The 23509-nt window shown below is 42.9% G+C and overlaps 2 protein-coding genes across 2 annotated transcripts; one reads left to right on the forward strand and one right to left on the reverse strand.

Moving 5' to 3' along the window:
* Positions 8749 to 9463, forward strand: LOC110259658 (putative methyl-CpG-binding domain protein 3-like 5; the record flags this gene model as incomplete). The annotated part of the gene is made up of 1 exon (XM_021085140.1): positions 8749 to 9463. A coding segment is annotated over one exon (495 nt), but the record flags the coding sequence as incomplete, so codon positions are not given.
* LOC102167856 (vomeronasal type-2 receptor 116-like) lies at positions 14136 to 20396 on the reverse strand. Its single transcript, XM_021085141.1, is given in 8 exon segments — positions 14136 to 14251; positions 14254 to 14295; positions 14298 to 14533; positions 14535 to 15063; positions 17194 to 17317; positions 18823 to 19033; positions 19974 to 20052; positions 20360 to 20396. Coding segments are annotated over 8 exon segments (1374 nt in total).

Genomic DNA, 23509 nt, shown 5'->3' on the forward strand with positions numbered 1-23509 from the left:
AAGAAATTTCAGACACAGTGTTCTCTCAGGAAAAGGAAGGTACCATCAGTTGCTAAGACATGTGATGAATTGTAAAGCAGACCTGTAGCCCTAGTCCTGCTAAAGCTACGCTGAAGTGGCAGAAAGCCTAGCCTTCAAAGAGGAAAAGGACGTAGCTTCCTCGTGGTTTGCATGTAAAGACTTGTTCCAACTTAGATATATGATGTTTCTGACGAGCTACATGAAAGAAATGTGGGGCACAGTGTTCTTTCAGTAAAAGGAAGTCACGCATGCTGAGTCACGCACACCTGCAGTGAGCTGCGTTAGGGACCTGCACCACGGCTGCTTCTAAGGCCACACTGAAGTTGGGAAAAGCCAAGTTCTCTCTTTTTTTCCCCCCTAGACATGGAGAACAGACTTGTGGTTGCCAAGTGGGAGGGAGGAAGGGGTGGGATGGACCAGGAGTTTGGGCTTGGCCAATGCGAGCTATTGCATTTAGAATGGATAAGCAGTGAGGTCCTACTGTATAGCACAGGGAACCATATCCAGTCTCTTGGGATAGAACATAATGGAAGGTAGTATGAGAAAAAAGAATGTATATATATGTATGACTGGGTCACTATGCTGTATAGCAGAAATTGGTACAACATTGTGAAGCAAGTATACTTTAATACAAAAATTTAAAAAAGGATTGAGTCTACTTTCATAACCTAGGAAGAATGCTTTCAGCTACAGGCAAGACAAAACACAGTCAGCCTGGACCTTCAGCATATGGTGGGTCTAGGTTGGCTCATCCTGGGGCTCAGCAATGTCACCAAGGGCATGGATTCTTCCCCACTCTTTCCCTACTGTCCCCAATGGCTTCCTCATGCTAAGTATTCTGCTGCCGTGGTTTCTGTAATTTTCCTGGTGAAATCAAAGATTTCCTTTACAATGGAATATGACTCAGCCATAAAAAAAGAAAATGCCATTTGCAGCAAAATGGACGCACCTAGAGATTCTCATGCTAAGTGAAATAAGAAAGAGAAGGACAAATACCATACGCTATCAATTATATGTGGAATCTAAAATATGGCATAAGTGAACCTATCTACAAAACAGAAACAGACCCACAGATATGAAGAACAGACTGTGGTTGCTAAGGTGGAGGGGGGGGAGAGTGGGATGGACCAGGAGCGTGGGGTTTGTAGATGCAAACCATTACATTTAGAATGGATAAGCAGTGAAGTCCTACTGTATAGCACAGAAAACTATATCCAATCTTTTGGGATAGACCGTGATGGAAGATAGTACGAGATGAGAAAAAGAATGTGTGTGTGTATATATATAAATATATATATAATATGACTGGGTCACTATGTTGTACGGCAGAAAGTCACACTAAATCAAGCGCACTTTAAAAGAATAAAATTTTGGAGTTTCCGTCGTGGCGCAGTGGTTAACGAATCCAACTAGGAACCATGAAGTTGCGGGTTCGATCCCTGGCTTGCTCAGTGGGTTAAAGATCCGGCGTTGCTGTGAGCTGTGGTGTAGGTTGCAGACTCAGCTCAGACCCTGCATTGCTGTGGCTCTGGCATAGGCCAGCGGCTACAGCTCCAATTAGACCCCTAGCCTGGGAACCTCCATATGCCATGGGAGCGGCCCAAAGAAATAGCAAAAAGACAAAAAAAAAAAAAAAAAAAAAAAAAAAAGAATAACATTTAAAAAAGATTTCCTTGTTCATGCTCCTATGGGGCAAGAAACTTCACCTAATCTTCCTGGGGCATCCTCTTTTATCATTTCCCTAATTTCTGCTGGTTGCTCTGGTATCTAACTTGGTTCCTGGTAGAACAAACCTTTCCTCATTTTACCTTGTCAATTTCCTGTGACCATTCTTGTACAATTTTCCCATATAACTGTTGGAAATAGTTTGATGGAGTTGAAATAATTTGGATTTGGAATGGATCTGTGTTGCTGGTACCCAGGTATGGGAGGGAGAGATACTGTAATCACTGAAGACTAAGGCGAGCTTTAAAATTTTTCCATTCATGTACACACCTTGAAGCATGGTTAATCTTTTTTGGTAAAGTGGCAGGTAGTAAATAGTTTCAGCTTCTCAGGCCATATAGTTTCTGTGGCACATATTCATCTTGGCTGCTACAGCATAAAATCCGTCCCAGACAATATGTAAGTTAATGGGCATGGCTGTGTTTTGATTCCATTTTATTTATAAAAATAGGCGATAGGAGTTCCTGCTGTGGTACGATGAGATGGGTGGTATTTCTGCAGTGCCAGGACCCAGGTTCAATCCTTGGCTCAGTGCAGTGGGCGAACGGATTCAGCTGCCTTGCCACAGTGGCAGCCGTGTAGGTCACAACGGCAGCGTGGATCTGATCCCTGGCCTGGGAAAGCCACATGCCCCATGGTGGCCAGAAAAGAAAAATCAATCCACCAATCAATCAAAAATTATTTAAAAAAATTTCTTGCCTACTCCTCCATTAAAGATCCTATTATTTTTCGGAGTTCCTGTTGTAGCTCAACAGTAACGAGCTGACTAGTATCCATGAGGGCTTGGGTTTGATCCCTGGCCTCACTCAGTGGATTAAGGATCCACCACAAGCTGCATCACGAGTCACCGATGTGGCTGTGGCATAGGCTTTGTGGCACTAGCTCTGATTGGACCCCTAACCTGGAAACTTCCATATGCCACAAGTGTGGACCTAAAAAGTTAAAAAAAAAAAAAAAGACGAAGGAGAAGGAGAGAAAGAGAGAAAGAAAGAAAGAAAGAAAGAAAGAAAGAAAGAAAGAAAGAAAGAAAGAAAGAAAGGAAGGAAGGAAGGAAGGAAGGAAGGAAGGAAGGAAGAAAGGAAGGAAGGAAGGAAGGAAGAAAGAAAGAAAAGAGAGCCTCTTTGCACTCTGCCTGGATGATTCTATAGGTTATATTTTATGGCAGACTTCAGCCCGGTCCATGATGAGACTTCAGAGTGAGACTGTCCATTGGAATCAGTGCCACAGTGGAGCCTGATTGGAAGAGCACAGGCAGACAAGAGATTACCCATAACTGGGAAACAACAGTGATTGTAATATGGATTAGTTATATGTTTCCTACTTGTCTGATTGGAAATTTCTCTCCCTGGGCAAAAAACACAAAGGAAGCAGCAGATGGGCTTTCCTTCCTCTGGAATTTTCCTGAGTCCTGGAACACAGCTCTGGCTGCACACGGAGTGAGGGTCTGAGGGGGCAAAGAGAATCACTGGTCATAATTTTACACACCCTGAGCATCTCTGAGAGCACAACTGTATTTTTTGCCTCATTAGAGAGCACTTTAATTTTTAGGAGAAAGTTATCACTGGGTCTCCCCCAACCTCCACCCTTGACATGATGTAGACCCTCAATTATATGTCACTCTGGTTATCATTCCCCTTCTTAAAGGGTTTGCCAAATATTTTTGAGACATCAAATCCGTTTTACTTCATTCGTCAATGACAACATCCCCCTGGGGTTTTCTCTCCTTTATGATGCACTTTATCCAGGATCTTTCCAATGCAGGTTTCTATGTAGTGATGATTTTGAGAACTTCTATGTCTGATGACATTCTTTTTGTTTTGTTTTGTTTTGTTTTGTTTTTTTAGAGCGGCACCCACAGCGCATGGAGGTTCCCAGGCTAGGGGTCAAATCTGAGCTGCAGCTGCCAGCCTACACCACAGCCACACCAGATCTGAACTGTGACTCTGACCTACACCACAGGTCCTGGCAATGCCGGATCCTTTAACCTACTGATCGAGGCCAGGGATCGAACCTGCATCCTCATGGATGATAGTCAGATTCTTAATTTGCTGAGCCACAACAGGAACTCGCTGAATATATGTCTTGATCCCACTCAGAGACATACGAAAAGCTTGTTAAAAAGCACTGATCATTTCTGTATTTCTGACAGTCACAGAAAATTAGGAACACATCAAAAGTCCAAAAGTGGGTGAACAAGGCTTGACAAATCCAGGTGAAATGACATCTGACAGGCATAGAAATAAAATGTAAAGATACATTTAGTTACATGAAACTATGTTCAGGGTATACTGTTAGGTATGAGCAGTCCATTTCCAGAATGAAGTTGGCAGCCCTTCCCCCACTGTAACTTCCACAAATCTAAGGATAGGAAATCCCATGGTTTGATAACCACGTGATGCTTACACCAAAGATGCAAAGAGCTGCTGTTCTTTGTGGTGGAATTTGGGCTTTGTTTTCTCTCCTTTGCATGAGGACCTCTTCTGCCCCAAATGGAGGTGCCAGAAACTTCCCTGGCTGGAGGGCAGGAAATCGAGTGCACAATTTGGCTTCTCGTTCTGTGCATGACCACTCTCACTCCTCACCCCACACTGGCCTCATGGATAAGACAGGTTCTCGCTTTCCCCAGAGATTGAGGGCTCCACAACCCCTCAATTGCACCTCCTGTCATCCCAGCCCATCCCAGCCTTCAGAGGGTGAAACTATCAGTAGAGGACACCAAGGCAGAGAATGCATGCAATTGTTGCTGTAAAATCCTTTACTCCCTATTTGGGCTAATGATAGAGAAAGAGAAAAAGGGGGAAGGAAACTCGAAATGAAACAGCCAGAAGGGACAAATACTGGGCAGGGAGAGGTCCTCACATAAAGGAGAGAAAACAAAGCCCAAATTCCACCACAAAGATCAGCAGCTCTGCTGTCACCTTTCTCCAAGGCAAGGGCACCTGCTGAAGTGACAATGTTAACGTCAAACATTAACTGCTAAGGATAGAGATGCCCATGGAAACAAGTTGCAAAGTGCCTACCCCTCTTTTCAGGACATGGACAAGGTGATAACGCTTTAGAAGCACCGTCTGACTCGCCAAGTACTACATTTTTCTGTATATTAATCTTGAATTCCGTAACTTTCTGAATTTATTTATTAGTTCTAATAGTCTTTTTGTGGTGACTTTAGGTTTATCTATACAAAAGATCATGTCATCTTCAAATCATGACAATTTTATTTCTTTTTCAAGTCTTATTTCTTTTTCTTGCATGATTGCTATGTCTCAGACTTCCAATACCAAATTAAATAGCAATAGTAAGAGTGGGCATCCTTGTGTTCTTCCTGATTTTAAAGCTCTCAGTTTTTTTTTTTCTTTTCGACTATTGAGCAGAGTGTTAGCTGTAGGTTTATCATAAATGACCTTTATTATGTTGAGATATGTTCCCTCTATACCAACTTTGTTGAGAGTTTTAATCACGAATGGGTATTAAATTTTGTCAGATGCTTGTTCTGCATCTATCGAGATGATTATGTGCTTTTTATTTGTTTTAACATGGTGAGTCACACTGATTTGCGAATATGGCACTAACCTTCCATCTTCAGAATAACTCCCACTTGATCTTGGTGTGTGATCCATTGAATGCCTTGCTGAATCTGATTAAGAAATCTCTCAAATCTCATTGATGAGATGGATTGGATTGTCTACTTTCCATCTATTGATGGATCTATTATCCACATTCATCTATGGATGAGATGGATTGGCTCATCCAGGATGGATTGGATTATGTACTGATTGGATTATCCACTCCCTCTATATAAGGGGAAGCAGAGGCAGAAGCCAGTGTATTCTCCAGCAAACCACAGGCCGTCTGCATCTCAGCAGTGGGTCAGAAAACAACTCAGTGGTGTGGAAGATGGAGAACCTTGCATCCACTAGCTTTAGAAGCCGGCATCATCGTCTGGTGAGTGTGGAATCCATACATCCATACCGAGGGTAAAATGTTCATTTGTATCCTTTCTCCTTTTGTAAAATCTCTTTTAAATTAGCGAACACTAGCTCTTAAAATAAGAAGTTACCTTGTTGAAGGTTATTTCCTTTGTGTTCGTATCAAAACTTCTTTGGGATTTGTATACTTTTTGTATAATAAGAACTAGGATATGAAGTCTAGGATAGTAGACAAAATGTATCTTTCTTTTTAACTAAAATCGCTGGAAAGTGGAAGTAGTTTTTGGTCCTACGGTATTTGGTCCTACTTTAAATTGTTTTCCTCTCTGGGAAATTCTTTACCCATAATGTATTTAAAATTCAGTTCTTTGCTCAAACATGTCCTTAGTTATTTAGGGCTTCCCTAACCTCCTCGTCCTCATTGGTAATTGCTGTTAGCCTTTCACCCTTTAACCCTTCTGACCTCTCTTTCTCCAGCTTTTTCCTCTCTTCTTCCACATCTTCTTCTTTCCCCCTGTCTTTGAGTTGGTCTTATTGTCATCACAGCATTAAATCAACCTAATACTCTTAAACATGCATTACTGTTATTTCCTCTCACCAAGATTAAAATAAACTGGGACAATGATTTTGTTGAGCGAAATTCTGGGTCACAGGTTTGGATATAACAACTTGGTATATTATAAGAGCTGCAGCAATTGAAAGATCAAGTAATTTTCCCACCAAAATGAGACACCTTGAGTAATAAAAAGGGCATTAATAGTTATGGCATGACAAAAGGAAAGATTTAAATGAGATACGGTTTCCTTCTTTTCGCGCCTTTTAGGGCCGCACCCGGGGCAAATGGAAGTTCCCAGGCTAGGGGTCCAATCTGGAACTGTAGCTGCCGAATCGGAACTGTAGCTGCCCCGACCTATACCACAGCCACTGTGGCAATGCCAGATCCAAGCTGAGTCTACAAACTACATACACCACAGCTCATAGCAACTCCAGATCCTTAACCCACTGAGCAAGGCCAGGGATGGAACCTGACTCCTCATGGATACTAGTCAGGTTCATTACCCACTGAGCCGAGCCACAACGGGTTTAGGTTTATGGTTTCCCTTTTTAAAAGATCTTCTAAAGAGAAATGAGGGATTTAAAAAGGAACTATACACTTATTATACAGTTTAAACAGATTAATGTGATTAGAGTCTTATGATGGATTACAGAGACAAAGGGTTTAAAATCTTAGTGACCATTTATTGCAAAAAGAGATTATGTCATTGTATACCTGAAGTTGGGCGAATTTATTTGAAAATTTATATATATATTTTTTGGTCTTTTTGCCTTTTCTAGGGCTGCACCCCCGCCATATGGAGGTTCCCAGGCTAGGGGTCTAATTGGAGCTGTAGCCGCTGGCCTACGCCAGAGCCACAGAAAAATGGGATCTAAGCCGCGTCTGTGACCTACACCACAGCTCACGGCAATGCCGGATCCTTAACCCACTGAGCAAGGCCAGGGATCGAACCCACAGTCTCATGGTTCTTAGTCAGCTTCGTTAACCACTGAGACACGACAGGAACTCCAAAAATCTAGAAAGTTTTTATGACTTTAAATCAGTTGCTTTCATCAAAGGTATCTGAGCACCTTCAAAGGACAAAGCGATACATAAATAGGGCATGGCAGAACCTTCAGTTTCCCATAGTCCTCTCTTCACTGAGTATCCAATTTAGTGAGAAAAACTACATGGAAAAAATTAACACAGAGTAAGGTAACCCTGTGGAAATGGTATTCTGAGGATTGAACGATGCTCACAAGTTATTCCAAAGTTGAAAAATTTAGGTGGATTCAGGATGGAAAGTGGACGGTTATGTGATAGGGGTGGCAGGGCGTCCAGAACGATGCTCAAGGGCAGATGGAGTTTTAGTTAGGATCACTGAGTTTAGCAGACGCTGAGATAAGGGTGGTTTATTTGGAAAAATAACTGGTTCAACTTGGGACCCAGCCACCCTGAGCTGAGTCATTGATATGATCACTGATGTGGTGTGTGGGCAAATGAGTATCTGGGTCTCAGATTTGAAACCAGCTCAGGCATTTGGGGAGATTTTCTAATTCATTAACAACGAATGTTGAAGTCAGGGAAGTGGATGGGATTGCCTAGAAGAAGGTGTGGATATAGAGAAGATGTGAGATCAGACCCACTTCTAAAAAGCATCCATTTCAGGTTCTTGTGGCTCAGCTCTGCATTGTGGCTCACTGGGTTAAGAACCTGACATAATGTCCGTGAAGATGCAGGTTATATCCCTGGCCTTGCTTGGTGGGTTAAGGATCTGGCATTGCTGTAAGTTGTGGTGTAGGCTGCAGATCCTGAGTTGCCGTGCCTGTGGTGTAGGCTGGCAGCTGAAGCTCTGATTCGACCCTTAGCCTGGGAAATTTCACATGCCACGGGCGGCCCTAAAAATCAAAAAAAAAAAAAAAAAAAAGAAAAAAAAAGAAAAGAAAAGAAAGAAAACAGTTTTATGTCTTGGGATCCTGGGATCCCCATGTCCAAAAGGTGGTGTGTTAGGGGTGCCAGCATATGTGTAGTTGGCAGTGAGAGGGATGGGAAGAGGAAAGCAGCTCCAAAGGAGGATGGTGGAGGGGAAGAGTCTGGAATTGGTGCTGGATAATGACCTTGACCTTTCTGTCCTTGACTTACATCTGCTGGATGTCCCAGGATCCAGTTCTCAGTGTGTGATGCCGGTACCAGCAGCATCAGCTGGGAACACTAAGGAATGCAAATTGTTGTTTCCATCCCGGACACTTGGGTGGAGATCCAGAAATATGAGTTTTAACAACCCTCTCAGAGATGGTGATACAGTGTCACTGGAGACCCATTTCTCCAGGGAAAAAGGAGGGTGGTTCTCCAAATGAGCCAAGAACATTCTCCATGAGGGATGGAGGTTTCATCTGCCCTTGTCTTCAAATTTCACATTTCCTTTTGTTTTCCAAGGAGAAGCTCAAGAGAAATATGATGCCCCAGGCACTGGAGGAGAAAAGACAAGTCCACTTAGCCAGGACCAAGCAGAGACATCGTGACAGATCTGGCCTTCCTCTAAGGCTCACCAGCTGCATTTTCAAGAGGCCAGTCACAAAGACAACTGCTCATCCTGGCAACAAGGTCAGGCGCAGTCAACAAGAGGAGACCCTGAAGAAGCCCCAGCAAGTCTGTGCATTCAGGAGACTGCAGGGGCTCCAGGCCTGCAGTCCAGAAGGAGACCTTTTCAGTACCTTGGACAGCGCAAAAGTAGTCCGCGACATTGCCCCTGGTGGTGCAGTTGAATCCAACAGCCTTGCTGGTGCAAGGTCACTGCACCCCAGCACCAAGGCCATCCCTGCCCAGTCTTCAGATGGGGCAGAGATGATCCCGGGATTGGGGCTCTTCCTCCCCGAGTCCCTCTGCAAACAACCAGTAATAACATATGGCCATATTCGCCGGCAGGCTCAGAAAGTGAAGAAAGCAAGAGAGAGGCTGGCTATGGCCTTGAGGGCAGACAAGCTGGCCAGGGAGGCAGAGAGAGCCAGGGGTCTCGGGAACTTAGGCGTGTCCTGAAGAAGCCAAGGAGTGGCGTGGCCCTTGGGACGTGGTCACTATGTGACAGCCCCCTACCCTTGTTCTCCTTGCCTTTGTGAATGTTAACCCTGTTTCTTGCTCTGGACTGAGATGCTTTGTTATATTAATATTGTCATCTATTAAACTCTTGTTTGACAAATATGTAAAGAGTAAGTGGTTTTGTGGATGAGAGATTGGGTTTTGGGGGAAGGGCAAGAAAAAGGACCTCTGCTTGTCCTTGTGCACCTTAATTTCTGTTTACTCTGATTTATTTATTGACTTTTATATGGAATTCTATAGAGGTAATATAGCCTGAGGGATTATTTCATTTTTAAAATATTTTCTGGTATTAGTTACACTCAAGGAAGAAATGACACTTGGAAGAGATTTTATTTTTAATGTGAAATTAGCTCCATAAACATCTTACTTTCTTCAGCTTGCTTTTACATATTGTTCTAACATATTCCATTTTTTTTTCTATTTTTGTGCTGAATGCTAAATAAGTCCTTTTTCTGTAGTTCACTACATGTTAAACCACTACATGTTATGTCCTTATCTGTTACCTAAAAATTAAGGGGGAGTTTTTGTCTTTTTAGGGCTGCACCCATGGCACATGGATGTTCCCAGGCTAGGGGTCAAATCAGAGCTGCGGCTGCCGGCCTACATCACAGCCACAGCAATGACAGATCTGAGTCACATCTGTGACCTATGCCACAGCTTCCAGCAACGCCATATCCTTTAACCCACTGAGTGAGGCCAGGGACCCAACCTCCATCTTCAAGGATACCAGTCTGGTTCTTAACCTTAGCCACAATGGAACCTCCGGGAATTTTTAAAAATTAGACTTTAACTTTCAATTCTTTTTTTCTTTTTTTTTTTTTTTTGGCTGAACTGACAGCACATAGAAGTTCCCAGGCCAGGGATCGTACCCAAGCCACAGCAGTGATATCCCTGGATCCTTATCCTGCTATGCTACCAGGGAACTTCTAACCTTCAAGTCTTAGGAAGGAACATGGTCTTTGGAAATAGTTTAGGCTGACAATGACTTGCTAGCAAGCTTATTGCCTTTGCACAGAAACACGTCCTCAGTCACTAAAATTTGCCCAGCTCACCGTGTGGGGCACATTGTAATCTGTAATATTCTATAAATAATTATTCAATAAACAAGTCATTTTCCTCATAAACAACTTATTCAGTAAACGTAATTATTTGTAAACACATAAAAAGTGGAATAAAAATATCACGCTACAGAAGTCAGAGGGGAAGACTGTTTCACTAGGTCAGAAGGAAAATGACCGATGTGGGTTTGGAAGGCATTTTCTGGACTTCCTTGGACCCCTTTGGTGGAGTAGTTTTTGTCACTGGTAGAAATGGAAGTCTGAGTACAGAGGGCCAAAGAGTGACTGAGAAACGGGGAGGGCAGAAGGCGAGTTAAGGTGGGCGGCCAGGCTTGTGCTTCCACAACAGGCTCTAGATTGAAATTGGGACGAATTCTCTCCCAGAGCCCACAGCTTTCATGGCGGGTGGGTTACTGGGGAGGGGGGCAGCTGTCACCACCCTAGGACTAGGGCAGATCCTCACTTTTTTTTCTTTTTAGGGCCACACCTGTGGCATATGGACATTCCCAGGCTAGGGATCCAGTCAGAGCTAGTGCTACAAAGCCTGTGCCACAGCCACATCTGTGACTTGCAATGCAGTTTGTGGTGGATCTTTAACCCACCGAGCAAGGCCAGGGATTGAACCCTCATGGACACTATGCCGGGTTCTTAACCCACTGAGCCGCAACGGGAACTCCAGATTCTAACTCTTCAGCGTGAGATAAAAATCTGCATATTCCAATCATCTAGGGTTCTGGGAATGAGAGGTGTCACATGGCCTTTTCTGGCCCATCAGGTAGGTACCAGGCACATGATCCGTTAGGGAACGGAGGTGGAGACAGGTATATGCATGGTTATTTTTAAAAATTTTTATTGAAGTAGAGTTGATTTACAATGTTGTGTTAATTTCTGCTATACAGAAAACCTATTTCATATGAAGTCTCATTCTGAGGTTCTAGGAGGGCAGGAATTTTTAGTGACCACTCAATCCACTACATCTTCTATTCATGTTAGGGGTGGGGAAGTCTATCTTGGAGGTGAGGGTCCTGTGTTTGGTGACAAGTGGTTATGTTAGCATTGGACATACAAAGGATCCAGAGAGCCTTCATGACGCAGTCACATCTGAGTGGTAGCAATACTGCAGGGGTTGTTTCTTTAAAAGGACTTGATTCCAGACTTCCCATTGTGGCTTCATGGGTTAAGAACCCAACATAGTGTCTGCGAGGATGTAGGTTCGATCTCTGGCCTCACTCAATGTGCTAAGTATCTGGCCTTTCTGTGGCTGTGGTGTAGGCTCACAGCTGCAGCTCCAATTCAACCCCTAGCCCAGGAACCTCCATATGCTGCAGGTGCAGCCCTAAAAAAGACAAAAAAAAAAAAAGAAAAGAAAAGAAAAGAAAAGATTGGGGTGGATAACTATTTCACCTCATTTCATAGAGACAAACAGAAAGTTAAAGAAAACTACAAGACTGAGGAATATGTTTCAAAGGCAAGAACAAGACAAAGCCTCTGGGAAAGAAACCTAATGAAACAGAGACAATTTATCTGATAAGGCGATCAAAGCCAAAGTAATAAGAATGCCAACTAAACTTGGGAAAGAATAGATGAACACAGAGAGAACTTCAAATAAAAAATCTTGAAAATATAGAAGAACTCAAGGCGGAAGAATACAATAACTGAAAGGAAAAATACACCGGAAGGAATGAAGAGCAGTTTAACTGGTGGAAATGAAGACATAAGCGACGTGGAAGGTAGAATAATGGAAATCGCCCCAACGGAACAGCAAACAGCGGAATTTAAACATGAAGATAGTTTTAGGCACCTTTGAGACAACCCCATGTGTATTAACATTCATAATTTGAGGGTTCCAGAAGGAGAAGAGAGAGAAATAGATAGAAAATGCTTTTAATGAAATTATGGCTGATAACTTTTCTAACTTGAAGAAGGAAACATCCAATTGCAGAAAGTACAGAGACTCAAACAAGATGAACCCAAATGCTCTTGGGTCATTGGATAACCAAGAGTAGATGAAAGAAAAGGAGATTTTATGGTGTCTGTCAGGTGAATTGGAAAGGGAAAAATAAATGAAAAATCCAAGTGGAAGATGACATAAAAGTGGTTACCAAAAACACAAATCAAAAAAGAACATGAGATCAACCTTATGAATATTTTCTCACGTCAGTCTCCCAAAGCAACAGAAATAAGAGCAAAAATAAACCAATGGGACCTCATCAAACTGACAAGCTTTTGCACAGCAAAGAAAACCAAAAAGAAAACAAAAAGATAACTTACAGAATGGGAGAAAATAGTTTCAAACGATGCAATGGACAAGGGCTTAATCTCTAGGATATATAAGCAACTTATACAACTCTACAGCAAAAAAAGCCAACAACCCAATGGAAAAGTGGGCCAAAGACCCGAATAGACATTTCCCAAGGAAGATGTACCGATGGCCAACAAGCACATGAAAACATGCTCAACATCGCTGATTATAAGAGAAATGCAAATCAAAACTACCATGAGATACCACCTCACACCAGTCAGAATGGCCATCATTAATAAGTCCACAAATAACAAGTGCTGGAGGGGCTGTGGAGAAAAGGGAACCCTCCTGCACTGCTGGTGGGAATGTAAGCTGGTACAGCCACTATGGGGAACAGTATGCAGATACCTTAGAAATCTATACACAGAATTTCCGTATGATCCAGCAATACCACTCTTGGGCATCTATCCGGACAAAACTTTCCTTGAAAAAGACACATGCACCCGCATGTTCATTGCAGCTCTATTCACAATAGCCAAGACATGGAAACAACCCAAATGTCCATCGACAGATGATTGGATTAGGAAGATGTGGACTATAAACACAATGGAATATGACTCAGCCATAAAAAAGAACAACCTAATGCCATTTGCAGCAACATGGATGGAACTAGAGACTCTCATCCTGAGTGAAATAAGTCAGAAAGAGAAAGACGAATACCACGTGATGTCACTTACAACTGGAATCCAGTGTACAGCACAAATGAACCTTTCCACAGAAAAGAAAATCATGGACTTGCGGAATAGACTTGTGGTTGCCGAGGGAGAGGGGGAGGGAGTGGGAGGGATCGGGAGTTTGGGGTTAATGGATGCAAACTATTGCTCTTGGAATGGATTTACAATGAGATCCTGCTGTGTAACACTGAGAACTATGTCTAGATACTTACATCCCAACACGACAATGCGAGGAAAAATTATGTATACATGTATGTGTAACTTGGTCCCATGCTGTACAGCGGAAAAAATAAATAAAAAAGAAAAAGAAAGAACATGAGGGAGTTCCTGTCGTGGCTCAGTGGAAACGAATCTGACTAGCACCCATGAGAACGCAGGTTCGATCCCTGGCCTCGCTCAGTGGGTTAAGGATCCAGCGTTGCCGTGAGCTGTGGTGTAGGTTGCAGACGCTGCTCAGATCCTGAGTTGCTCACGCTGTGGCATAGGCCAGCAGCTACAGCTCCGATTCGACCCCTAGCCTGGGGACCTCCATATGCTGTGGTGTGGCCCCCCCAAAAAAGAAAAGAAAGAACATGAAAATTAATTAGTAGATTTAGTGAGAAGAACCCAAAGTGAAGTGCAAGGTTGAAAAGTAGGATGGCTGAGGGGTACAGTGCCCCCCACAACTTTGTAAAGAAACAAGTGAGAGTTGTTTATTCATTGAAGAAAATAGATCACACCTGTAATCTCTCTGATGGTAAGAATTCTACAGCTTTGTCTTCTTACTCTATTCATTTTAGGAAACACATGAGTGAAAGCTTAAGAAGACTTCTGGCTCCCAGAATGTGTTTGATCCCTTAACCTACGCAGAGTGTTCTTATCAGGACTTAGGAGAATAATGTAGCACTTTGGGGCAAAGCTGCAGCCCAGCAGCCCAGCAGCCCAGCACTGGAGGCCAAGATGGAGAAGATCTCCATGCCACCATGACCTTGCCCTTGGTGCTGTGGTAGACGGGGAGGAAAGTGACCCAGACAGTGCAGAACACCAGCATGCTGAAGGTCAGGAACTTGGCTTCATTGAAGATGTCAGGCAGGTTCCTGGCCAGGAAAGCCAAGGAGAACCTCCCCAGGGCCAAGGAGCCCAGGCACCCCAGGACACAGTAGAAGGCAGTGACGGAGCCCTTGGTGCACACGATGATGATGTGGCCGTGTTGAGTGTGTATCTGTGTCAATGAAGGGAGGGGAGGTTCCCAGCCAGACTCCGCAAAGATTCAGCTGGATAAAGGAGCAGATGGGAATGACGAAGTTAGGTGCCCCTGACAACAACCACTGCCGCATCCTTTCGTCTGGAGCAGTGACCTTGAAGACTACAACCACAGTGATGGTTTTGGCCAAGACAGTGGAAATAGCCACAGTGAAAACCACTCCAAGTGCCCTTTGTTGAAGAATGCAGGTGGCTGTGTTGGGACGGCCGGTGAAGAGTAAAGAACAGAGAAAACAGAAGGTGAGGGAGAGGAGGAGGACACAGCTGAGAGTTCGATTGTTACCCTTGACAATGGCTGTGTCCCTGTGCTTGACAAAGATCCCCAGCACCGCAGCTGTGAGAGCAGACAGGCACAGAGCTGAGCAGGTCAGAGACATCCCCAGGGGGTCCCCGTATGCTAGAAAGGTTACAACTTTTTGAAGGCAGCAATCTCGCTTTCTGTTGGCATACTGATGCTCTGAACACTTCAAACCCCGATCCGCCTCTGGGGAGAAAGGCAAATTGTCATCAGCCCAGGTTCAGTCATTTTCTTTTATTCACTGGTCCCCAAAGATGGGCACTGGACAAGGTTAGCCTAATTTCCTTCTCTGTCGATCTAAACACCAAATATAAGATCCTCTGCAGGAGCTCCTGTTGTGGCCCAGTGGGTTAGGGACCTGATGTAGTCTCCTTGAGGATGTGGGTTCCACCCTGGCCTCGATTAGTGGGTTAAGTATCTGGCTGCAAGCTGAAGCACAGGTCACAGATGCGGCTCAGATCTGTCATTGCTGTGGCTGTGGTGTAGGCGGCAGCTACAGCTCCAACTCAACCACTAGCCTGAGAACTTCCATAAGCCGCAAGTGCAGATGTGAAAAGAAAAAAAAAAAAAGAATCCTCTGTAGATAATGATTTCCAATAAATACTGACCTTTTTTTCCAGACTATTGAAACACATTAAAAAATGTTTTATAGCATATGTAAGTTCCCAGGCTAGGGGTTGAATCAGAGCTGCATCTGCAACCTACCCCACAGCTCATGGCAATGCCAGATCCTTAATCCACAGAGTGAGGCCAGGGATCAAACCCATATCCTCACAGAGACTGTGTCAGGTTCTTAATCCAATGAGCCACAACTTGAACCCCCTACTTTGCCCCTTTCTGCCAATTCAGTAGTTCACCAAGTATTCATTACTCTTTTTGTTAGTCTCATATGATACCATGGTATTGCCCCTACAAAGAATTCTGTGACATCTCCTTTCCCTGAAGTGTAGACACTATCCCTTATTTTACCCCGCTGATCTCCGAATACCTTTACTGCAGTTCTATGTCACCACCTGGAATCCCATTATTATACATCATCACCCCTGTTCATCTGTGAACTTGAGGACATCAAGACCAAGACTCACTCACTAAGAAGATGCTGAACAACAAGCATGTTGGGCACTGCAAAAATACCCACTTCTAACATCAAACACAACCTTTCTGGACTCCTGCTGTTTGTCAGGAACAATCATAGACACTGAAAGCACAAACATATTTAGATCCATTGCCTCACTGTGATCCGAGTGTAGTTTTAAAGAAGATGAAAAATAAGTACTTCTCATATTGTGTGAAATGCTGCAACAGAGATGAGTTAGGTTATTGTGGAGTGGTCAAGAAGGGCTTCCTTAAATAGTATGGAGGTTCTTCAAAAAACTAAAACTAGAGTTATTTACCATGTCATCCAGCAATCCCACTCCGGAGCATATATCCAGTCCAAACTATAGTTAGAAAAGACACACGCACCCCAATATTCATAGCAGCACTATCCACGATAGCCAAAATATGGAAACAACCTAAATGTCCACCGACAGATGAATGGAGAAAGGAGATGTTTATATATATATATATGCACATGCAATGGAATATTACTCAGCCATCAAAAGGAATGAAATAATGCCATCTGCAGCAACACAGATAGACCTAGAGATCATCATACTAAATGAATCGTCAGAAAAAGACAAATACCGTATGTTATCACTTATATGTGGAAAGTAAAATATGACACAAATGAACTTACTTACAAAACAGAAACGGACGCAGAGACATGGAGAAAAGACTTGTGGCTGTCGAGGAGAGGGTGAGGACAGATGGACTGGAAATTTGGGATTAGCCAATGCAAACTATGATATAAAGAATAGATAAATAACAAAGTCCTACTGTAGAACACGGGGAATTTTATTCAACATCTGCGATAAACCATCATGGAAAAGAATATGAAGAAGAATGTGTATATATATACACACATATATGTATATGTATAACTGAATCACTTTGCTATACAGCAGAAACTACCGCAACATTTTAAACTACCTAGACTTCAATCAAATGCTTTTTTAAAAAAAGGTCTCTCGACATGGATCGTGCCAGCCATGGGTCTCAAACAAGGAGTCAAGTAAGCTAGTTCAGGGCAGAGAGATCGAGTGTGTCATTTCAGGTGGAAATAATACTGCTTATAATGATTAAATGAATTAAATTCCTAAATGAAGAAAGAAAGAATTTTGACTCTGAAGTTCTCATCCAGAACCTCCCCATTTCCGTTGGTGAATGGCAGCTATGAGAGAGTGATGGAGAATCGCCTGCAAGGCGTACACTCACCTGTCTCACTGGAAATCTCATTCTCTGGGCAGGGAGTGCAGCTGAAGCAACAGATAGACTTTCCCTCCAGAAGGCTTTTCCTGAATCCAGGACCACAGCTCTCGCTGCATACGGTGCAGGGAGTCTGGAGAAAATGGGATACTTGTTGGTACCATCTGTGACTTTAATTCTGCAATAACTAGGGTGTTTCAGAGTATTGGATGATACACAGATTTCATATTTATTTTATTTTTGCATTTTTAATAAAAGTATGGTTGATTTACAATGTTGTGCCAATTTCTTTTTCTTTTCTTTTTTTTTTTTTTTTTGTCTTTTTGCTATTTCTTTGGGCCGCTTCTGTGGCATATGGAGATTCCCAAGCTAGGGGTCCAATCGGAGCTGAAGCCGCTGGCCTATGCCAGAGCCACAGCAACGCAGGATCCGAGCCGCGTCTGCAACCTACACCACAGCTCACGGCAACGCCGGATCGTCAACCCACTGAGCAAGAGCAGGGACCGAACCCGCAACCTCATGGTTCCTAGTCGGATTCGTTAACCACTGCGCCACGACGGGAACTCCTGTTGTGCCAATTTCTACAGCACAGCAGTGACCCAGTCATTCATATTTATATGATTATATACATACATGTGTGTAATATACATACATACACTCTGCTGCACAGCAGTGACCCAGTCATTCATATACATATGAAATATGAATATACATGTATATATATGTACATATATGTACACACACATTGGTTGAATAAATATGTTCTGTTTCCATCCATTGGACAATTGGTAAACCAGAAAATTTCCCTTTTTTTAAATTGAATTGTAGTGACGTATAGTTGACTTACAATGTTGTATTAGTTTCAGGGGAGCAGAGCAAAGTGAATCAACCATGCATATAAATATATCCATTCTTTTTTTTCCCATATACTTTATTACAAACTATTAAGTAGATCTTCCTGTCCTATCCGGTAGGTTCTCATTAATCATCTTTTTCACACAATAGTGTGTTTATTTCATTCCAACCCTCACAACTATCCCCCTGAAACAGTTTCACCTATGGTAGCCATAAGATTGGTTTTGAAATCTCTCAGTTTGTTTTTGTTTTATAAATAAGGTTTTTTCATGTCTTTTTCCTCCCCCTGTCCCTGGGCATATGGAATTCCCAGTCCAGGGATCAGATGCAAGCCGAAGCTTCGACCTACACCATTGCTCTGGCAGCACTGGATCCTTAATCCACTGTGCTGGGCCAGGGATCAAACCTGCATACCAGCGTTGCAGTGATGCCACCAATCCTGCTGCACCACAGCGGGAACTCCTTGTGTCATTTTTCATTAGATTCTTAAGTTAGAAGCAAGTTGTTAAATGCCCATATGTAACCTTCTACCATGCTCTGAAAGGAGGCAAACCACCCACAGCAAGATTTTGTGGGGGTTTTGTTTCATTTATTTTGTTAAGGCTGAATCCATAGGATATGGAAGTTCCCAGGATGGGGATCAAACCCATGCCTCCATAGCAGCCTGAGGCACTGTAGCCGGATTCTTAACCCACTGCACCAAACCCACTGTGCCACAGCGCGAACTCCAAGAACTTGGTCATTTGCATATAGTGTAAAGCATTGTGATTGGGTCCTACCCACCTCAGTGATTCCTGCAGCCCACTCTAGCATCTCCTCGGATAAAGATAATTCCTGGCCACACGGAGCATGTGGGGAATACTCTCCTACTTTGATTTTCAATCCCAGACCTTCCCGGAAATTCCAGAAGTTGAGAATGGCATGCTCTGCATCTGATTTTCTTTCTTCAGCCAGACTCCCTGGCTCACCAGCAGGATTGTGAAATTGGACATTCCTGAGAAAGGGGTGCAGCTAACAGAGCTACATTATCACCGTGTCGGGAAGTGCACTCAAGATGAAAAGCCTGCTTTGGGGTAAGGACCTGATCTTCTGCAGCCAATGCATTCATAGGGCAACCTCATGGCAAGAATACAGTGAGGCGGAGTTAGTTCCCATCGTGGCACAGTGGTTAACGAATCCGACTAGGAACCAGGAGGTTGCGGGTTTGATCCCTGGCCTCGCTCAGTGGGTTAAGGATCTGGTGTTGCCATGAGCTGTGTTGTAGGTCACAGACGCGGCTCGGATCCCACACCGCTGTGGCTTTGGTGTAGGTCGGTGGCTACAGCTCCGATTCGACCCCTAGCCTGGCAACCTCCATATGTCACGGGAAGCAGCCCTAGAAAAGACAAAAAAAAAAAAAAAAAAAAAAAAAAAAGAAAAAAGAATCCAGTGAGGCCAACACAAATGAAAAGTAGATGGGACTTTGAGATACCATAATGCTTCTGATCTACCAATGAGTTGCAAGAGAAAAATGCCCAGCGACAAACAGTAAGACGATCAGTGCCTATGGCATTAATTTCCCCATCCATTCACTCTGCCTTTTCCCAGATCATCAACCTGCAACATGATGTTATTAATCCCTAAAGGGGTTGCAGAATTAAACGAGGCCATTTATGTAGAGTGTCCTCCCTCACGTTCAGAACCAGAAGCACTTAAAGAACTAGTTATTTTCCTGGTGTCATTTAAGAGCTTCCCCAAGTCTGGATGCTTCCTATTGAAAACACCTGGCAGGCAGGATGTTGCCATCCTTTGCAACACTAAACACTGATATTTCCCCACTGCTCATTTTCCTTTTTGCCACTAGCATCTCCTTCTTTAAAGAAAAAAAATATGGGAGTATAGTTGATTTGCAACATTGGGTTAGTTTCAGGTGTACAGCCAAGCGGATTAGTTACACCTTGACATATATCCGTTCTTCTTCAGATTCTTTCCCCATGTAGGTTATGACAGGATATTGAGCATAGCCCCTGTCGACTAAAAAAATACCACCTGAAAAGTTGAGAGTTAAATCTTCTTTGGGGTGAAATTAGGACTTAAGCCCAGGAGATAGCATCTCAGGTAGCCCTGAGAAACCGCTCCGAGCAGTTGAGTGGGGGTGCTAGGATTTATGAATTTTGCAACAAAGGGAAGGTTATAGGCACGAACGATTGACAGAAAACCAGTTTCTATGGGAAGATTTAAAGGTCTGGGCTTACGGGAGTCACTCCTTGGAGATGCACCTCAGCTCTGGGTCAGTCTTCTCTGCTTCTTTCCCGAGTTCCCATGGGGATCAGCGGCCCACCTTTGGGAGTGGTGGTTGTCCCCGAGGACCAGGACATCTTTTGTTTTGTCCACTAACTATAGCCCAGGGGGCAGTAATCCAGAGAGCTCCAAAATACTGCCCTAAAGCGGAAAGGGGGACATATCAAGATCTAAGTCATAAAGATATATGCTCCTGAGCATATATCTAGACAAAACCATAATTCAAAAAGATAACATGCACCCCCATCTTCATCGCAGCACTATTTACAATAACCAAGACATGGAAGCAACTTAAATGTCCATCAACAGAAGGTTGGCTAAAGAAGATGTGGTAGGTTGAAGAAGAAGGAATACTCCCAAAGACATTCTATGAGGCCACCATCACCCTCATTCCAAAACCAGGCAGAGATACCACCAAAAAAGAAAACTATCGCCCAATATCATTGATGAATATAGATGCAAAAATGCTCAACAAAATCTTAGCCAACCGAATCCAACAACATACCAAAAAGATTATACACCATGACCAGGTTGGGTTCATCCCAGGTTCACAAGGATGGTTCAACATACGCAAATCAATCAGCATCATAGCCACATTAACAAAAAAAGAAGTCAAAAATCATATGATCATCTCAATAGATGCAGAAAAAGCATGTGACAAAGTTCAACATCCATTCATGATCAAGACCCTCGCCAAAGTGGGTATAGAGGGAACATCCCTGAATATAACCAAAGCCATTTATGATAAACCCACAGCAAATATAATCCTCAATGGGGAAAAACTGAAAGCCTTCTCACTCAAATCTGGAACAAGACAGGGATGCCCACTCTCACCACTGCTCTTTCTTCAACATCGTTTTGGAAGTCCTGGCCACAGCAATTAGACAAACAAAAGAAATCAAAGGCATCCATATAGGAAGAGAAGAGATCAAACTGTCACTGTATGCAGATGACATGATACTATACCTAGAAAACCCTAAGGACTCAACCCCAAAACTCCTTGAACTGATTCATAAATTCAGCAAAGTAGCAGGATATAAGATTAACATTCAGAAGTCAGTTGCATTTCTGTATACCAGCAATGAAACATTAGAAAAGGAATACAAAAATACGATACCTTTTAAAGTTGTACCTCACAAAATCAAATACCTCGGAATACACCTGACCAAAGAGGTAAAGGACCTATATGCCGAGAACTATAAAACTTTAATCAAAGAAATCAAAGAAGATGTAAAGAAATGGAAAGATACTCCACGTACCTGGATTGGAAGAAATTAATATTGTAAAAATGGCCACACTACCCAAAGCAATGTACAGATTCAATGCAATCCCTATCAAATTACCCATGACATTTTTCACAGAACTAGAACAAACAATCCAAACATTTATATGGAACCACAAAAGACCCAGAATCGCCAAAGCAATCCTGAGAAACAACAACCAAGCAGGAGGCATAACTCTCCCAGACTTCAAGCAATACTACAAAGGCACAGTCATCAAAACAGTGTGGTACTGGTACCAAAACAGACAGACAGACCAATGGAACAGAATAGAGAATCCGGAAATAAACCCTGACACCTATGGTCAATTAATCTTTGACAAGGGAGGCAAGAACATCAAATGGGAAAAAGAAAGTCTATTCAGCAAGCATTGCTGGGAAACCTGGACAGCTGCATGCAAAGCAATGAAACTAGAACACACCCTCACACCATGCACAAAAATAAACTCCCAATGGCTGAAAGACTTAAATATACGACAGGACACCATCAAACTCCTAGAAGAAAACATAGGCAAAACACTCTCTGACATCAACATCATGAATATTTTCTCAGGTCAGTCTCCCAAAGCAACAGAAATAAGAGCAAAAATAAACCCATGGGACCTCATCAAACTGAAAAGCTTTTGCACAGCAAAGGAAACCCAAAAGAAAACAAAAAGACAACTTACAGAATGGGAGAAAATAGTTTCAAATGATGCAACTGACAAGGGCTTAATCTCTAGGATATATAAGCAACTTATACAACCCAACAGCAAAAAAACCAATCAATCAATGGAAAAATGGGCAAAAGACCCGAATAGACATTTCTCCAAAGAAGATATACAGATGGCCAACAAACACATGAAAAAATGCTCAACATCGCTGGTTATAAGAGAAATGCAAATCAAAACTACCATGAGATACCACCTCACACCAGTCAGAATGGCCATCATTAATAAATCCACAAATAACAAGTGCTGGAGGGGGTGTGGAGAAAAGTGGACCCTCCTGCACTGCTGGTGGGAATGTAAACTGGTACAGCCACTATGGAGAACAGTTTGGAGATACCTTAGAAATCTATACATAGAACTTCCATATGACCCCGCAATCCCACTCTTGGGCATCTATCCGGACAAAACTCTACTTAAAAGAGACACATGCACCCGCATGTTCATTGCAGCACTATTCACAATAGCCAGGACCTGGAAACAACCTAAATGTCCATCGACAGATGATTGGATTCGGAAGATGTGGTATATATACACAATGGAATACTACTCAGCCATAGAAAAAAATGACATAATGCCATTTGCAGCAACATGAATGGAGCTAGAGAATCTCATCCTGAGTGAAATGAGCCAGAAAGACAAAGACAAATATCCTATGATATCACTTATAACTGGAATCTAATATCCAGCACAAATGAACATCTCCTCAGAAAAGAAAATCATGGACTTGGAGAAGAGACTTGTGGCTGCCTGATGGGAGGGGGAGGGAGTGGGAGGGATCGGGAGCTTGGGCTTATCAGACACAACTTAGAATAGATTTACAAGGAGATCCTGCTGAATAGCATTGAGAACTTTGTCTAGATACTCATGTTGCAACAGAAGAAAGGGTGGGGGAAAAACTGTAATTGTAATGTATACATGTAAGGATAACCTGACCCCCTTGCAGTACAGTGGGAAAAAAAAAAAGAAAAAAAAAAGCAGAGGATAATACTTAGAAAGTACTCCTCTGTTCCCCATGACCCTAAACGTTGATGGCAATGGTCACACCTATAAATATATATATATGGCCCTGGAGCACAGGGAATTTTTATGACAACAAAGCAATTATTCTGTATATGACATCATGGTGGGCACAGGATGTCTTTCTCAAAACTCATAAACGGTACAACCCAAAGAGTTAACCCTAGTGTCAACTATGGACTTC

The sequence above is a fragment of the Sus scrofa genome, chromosome 2 (genome assembly GCF_000003025.6).
Source record: "Sus scrofa isolate TJ Tabasco breed Duroc chromosome 2, Sscrofa11.1, whole genome shotgun sequence".
NCBI lineage: Eukaryota > Metazoa > Chordata > Mammalia > Artiodactyla > Suidae > Sus > Sus scrofa.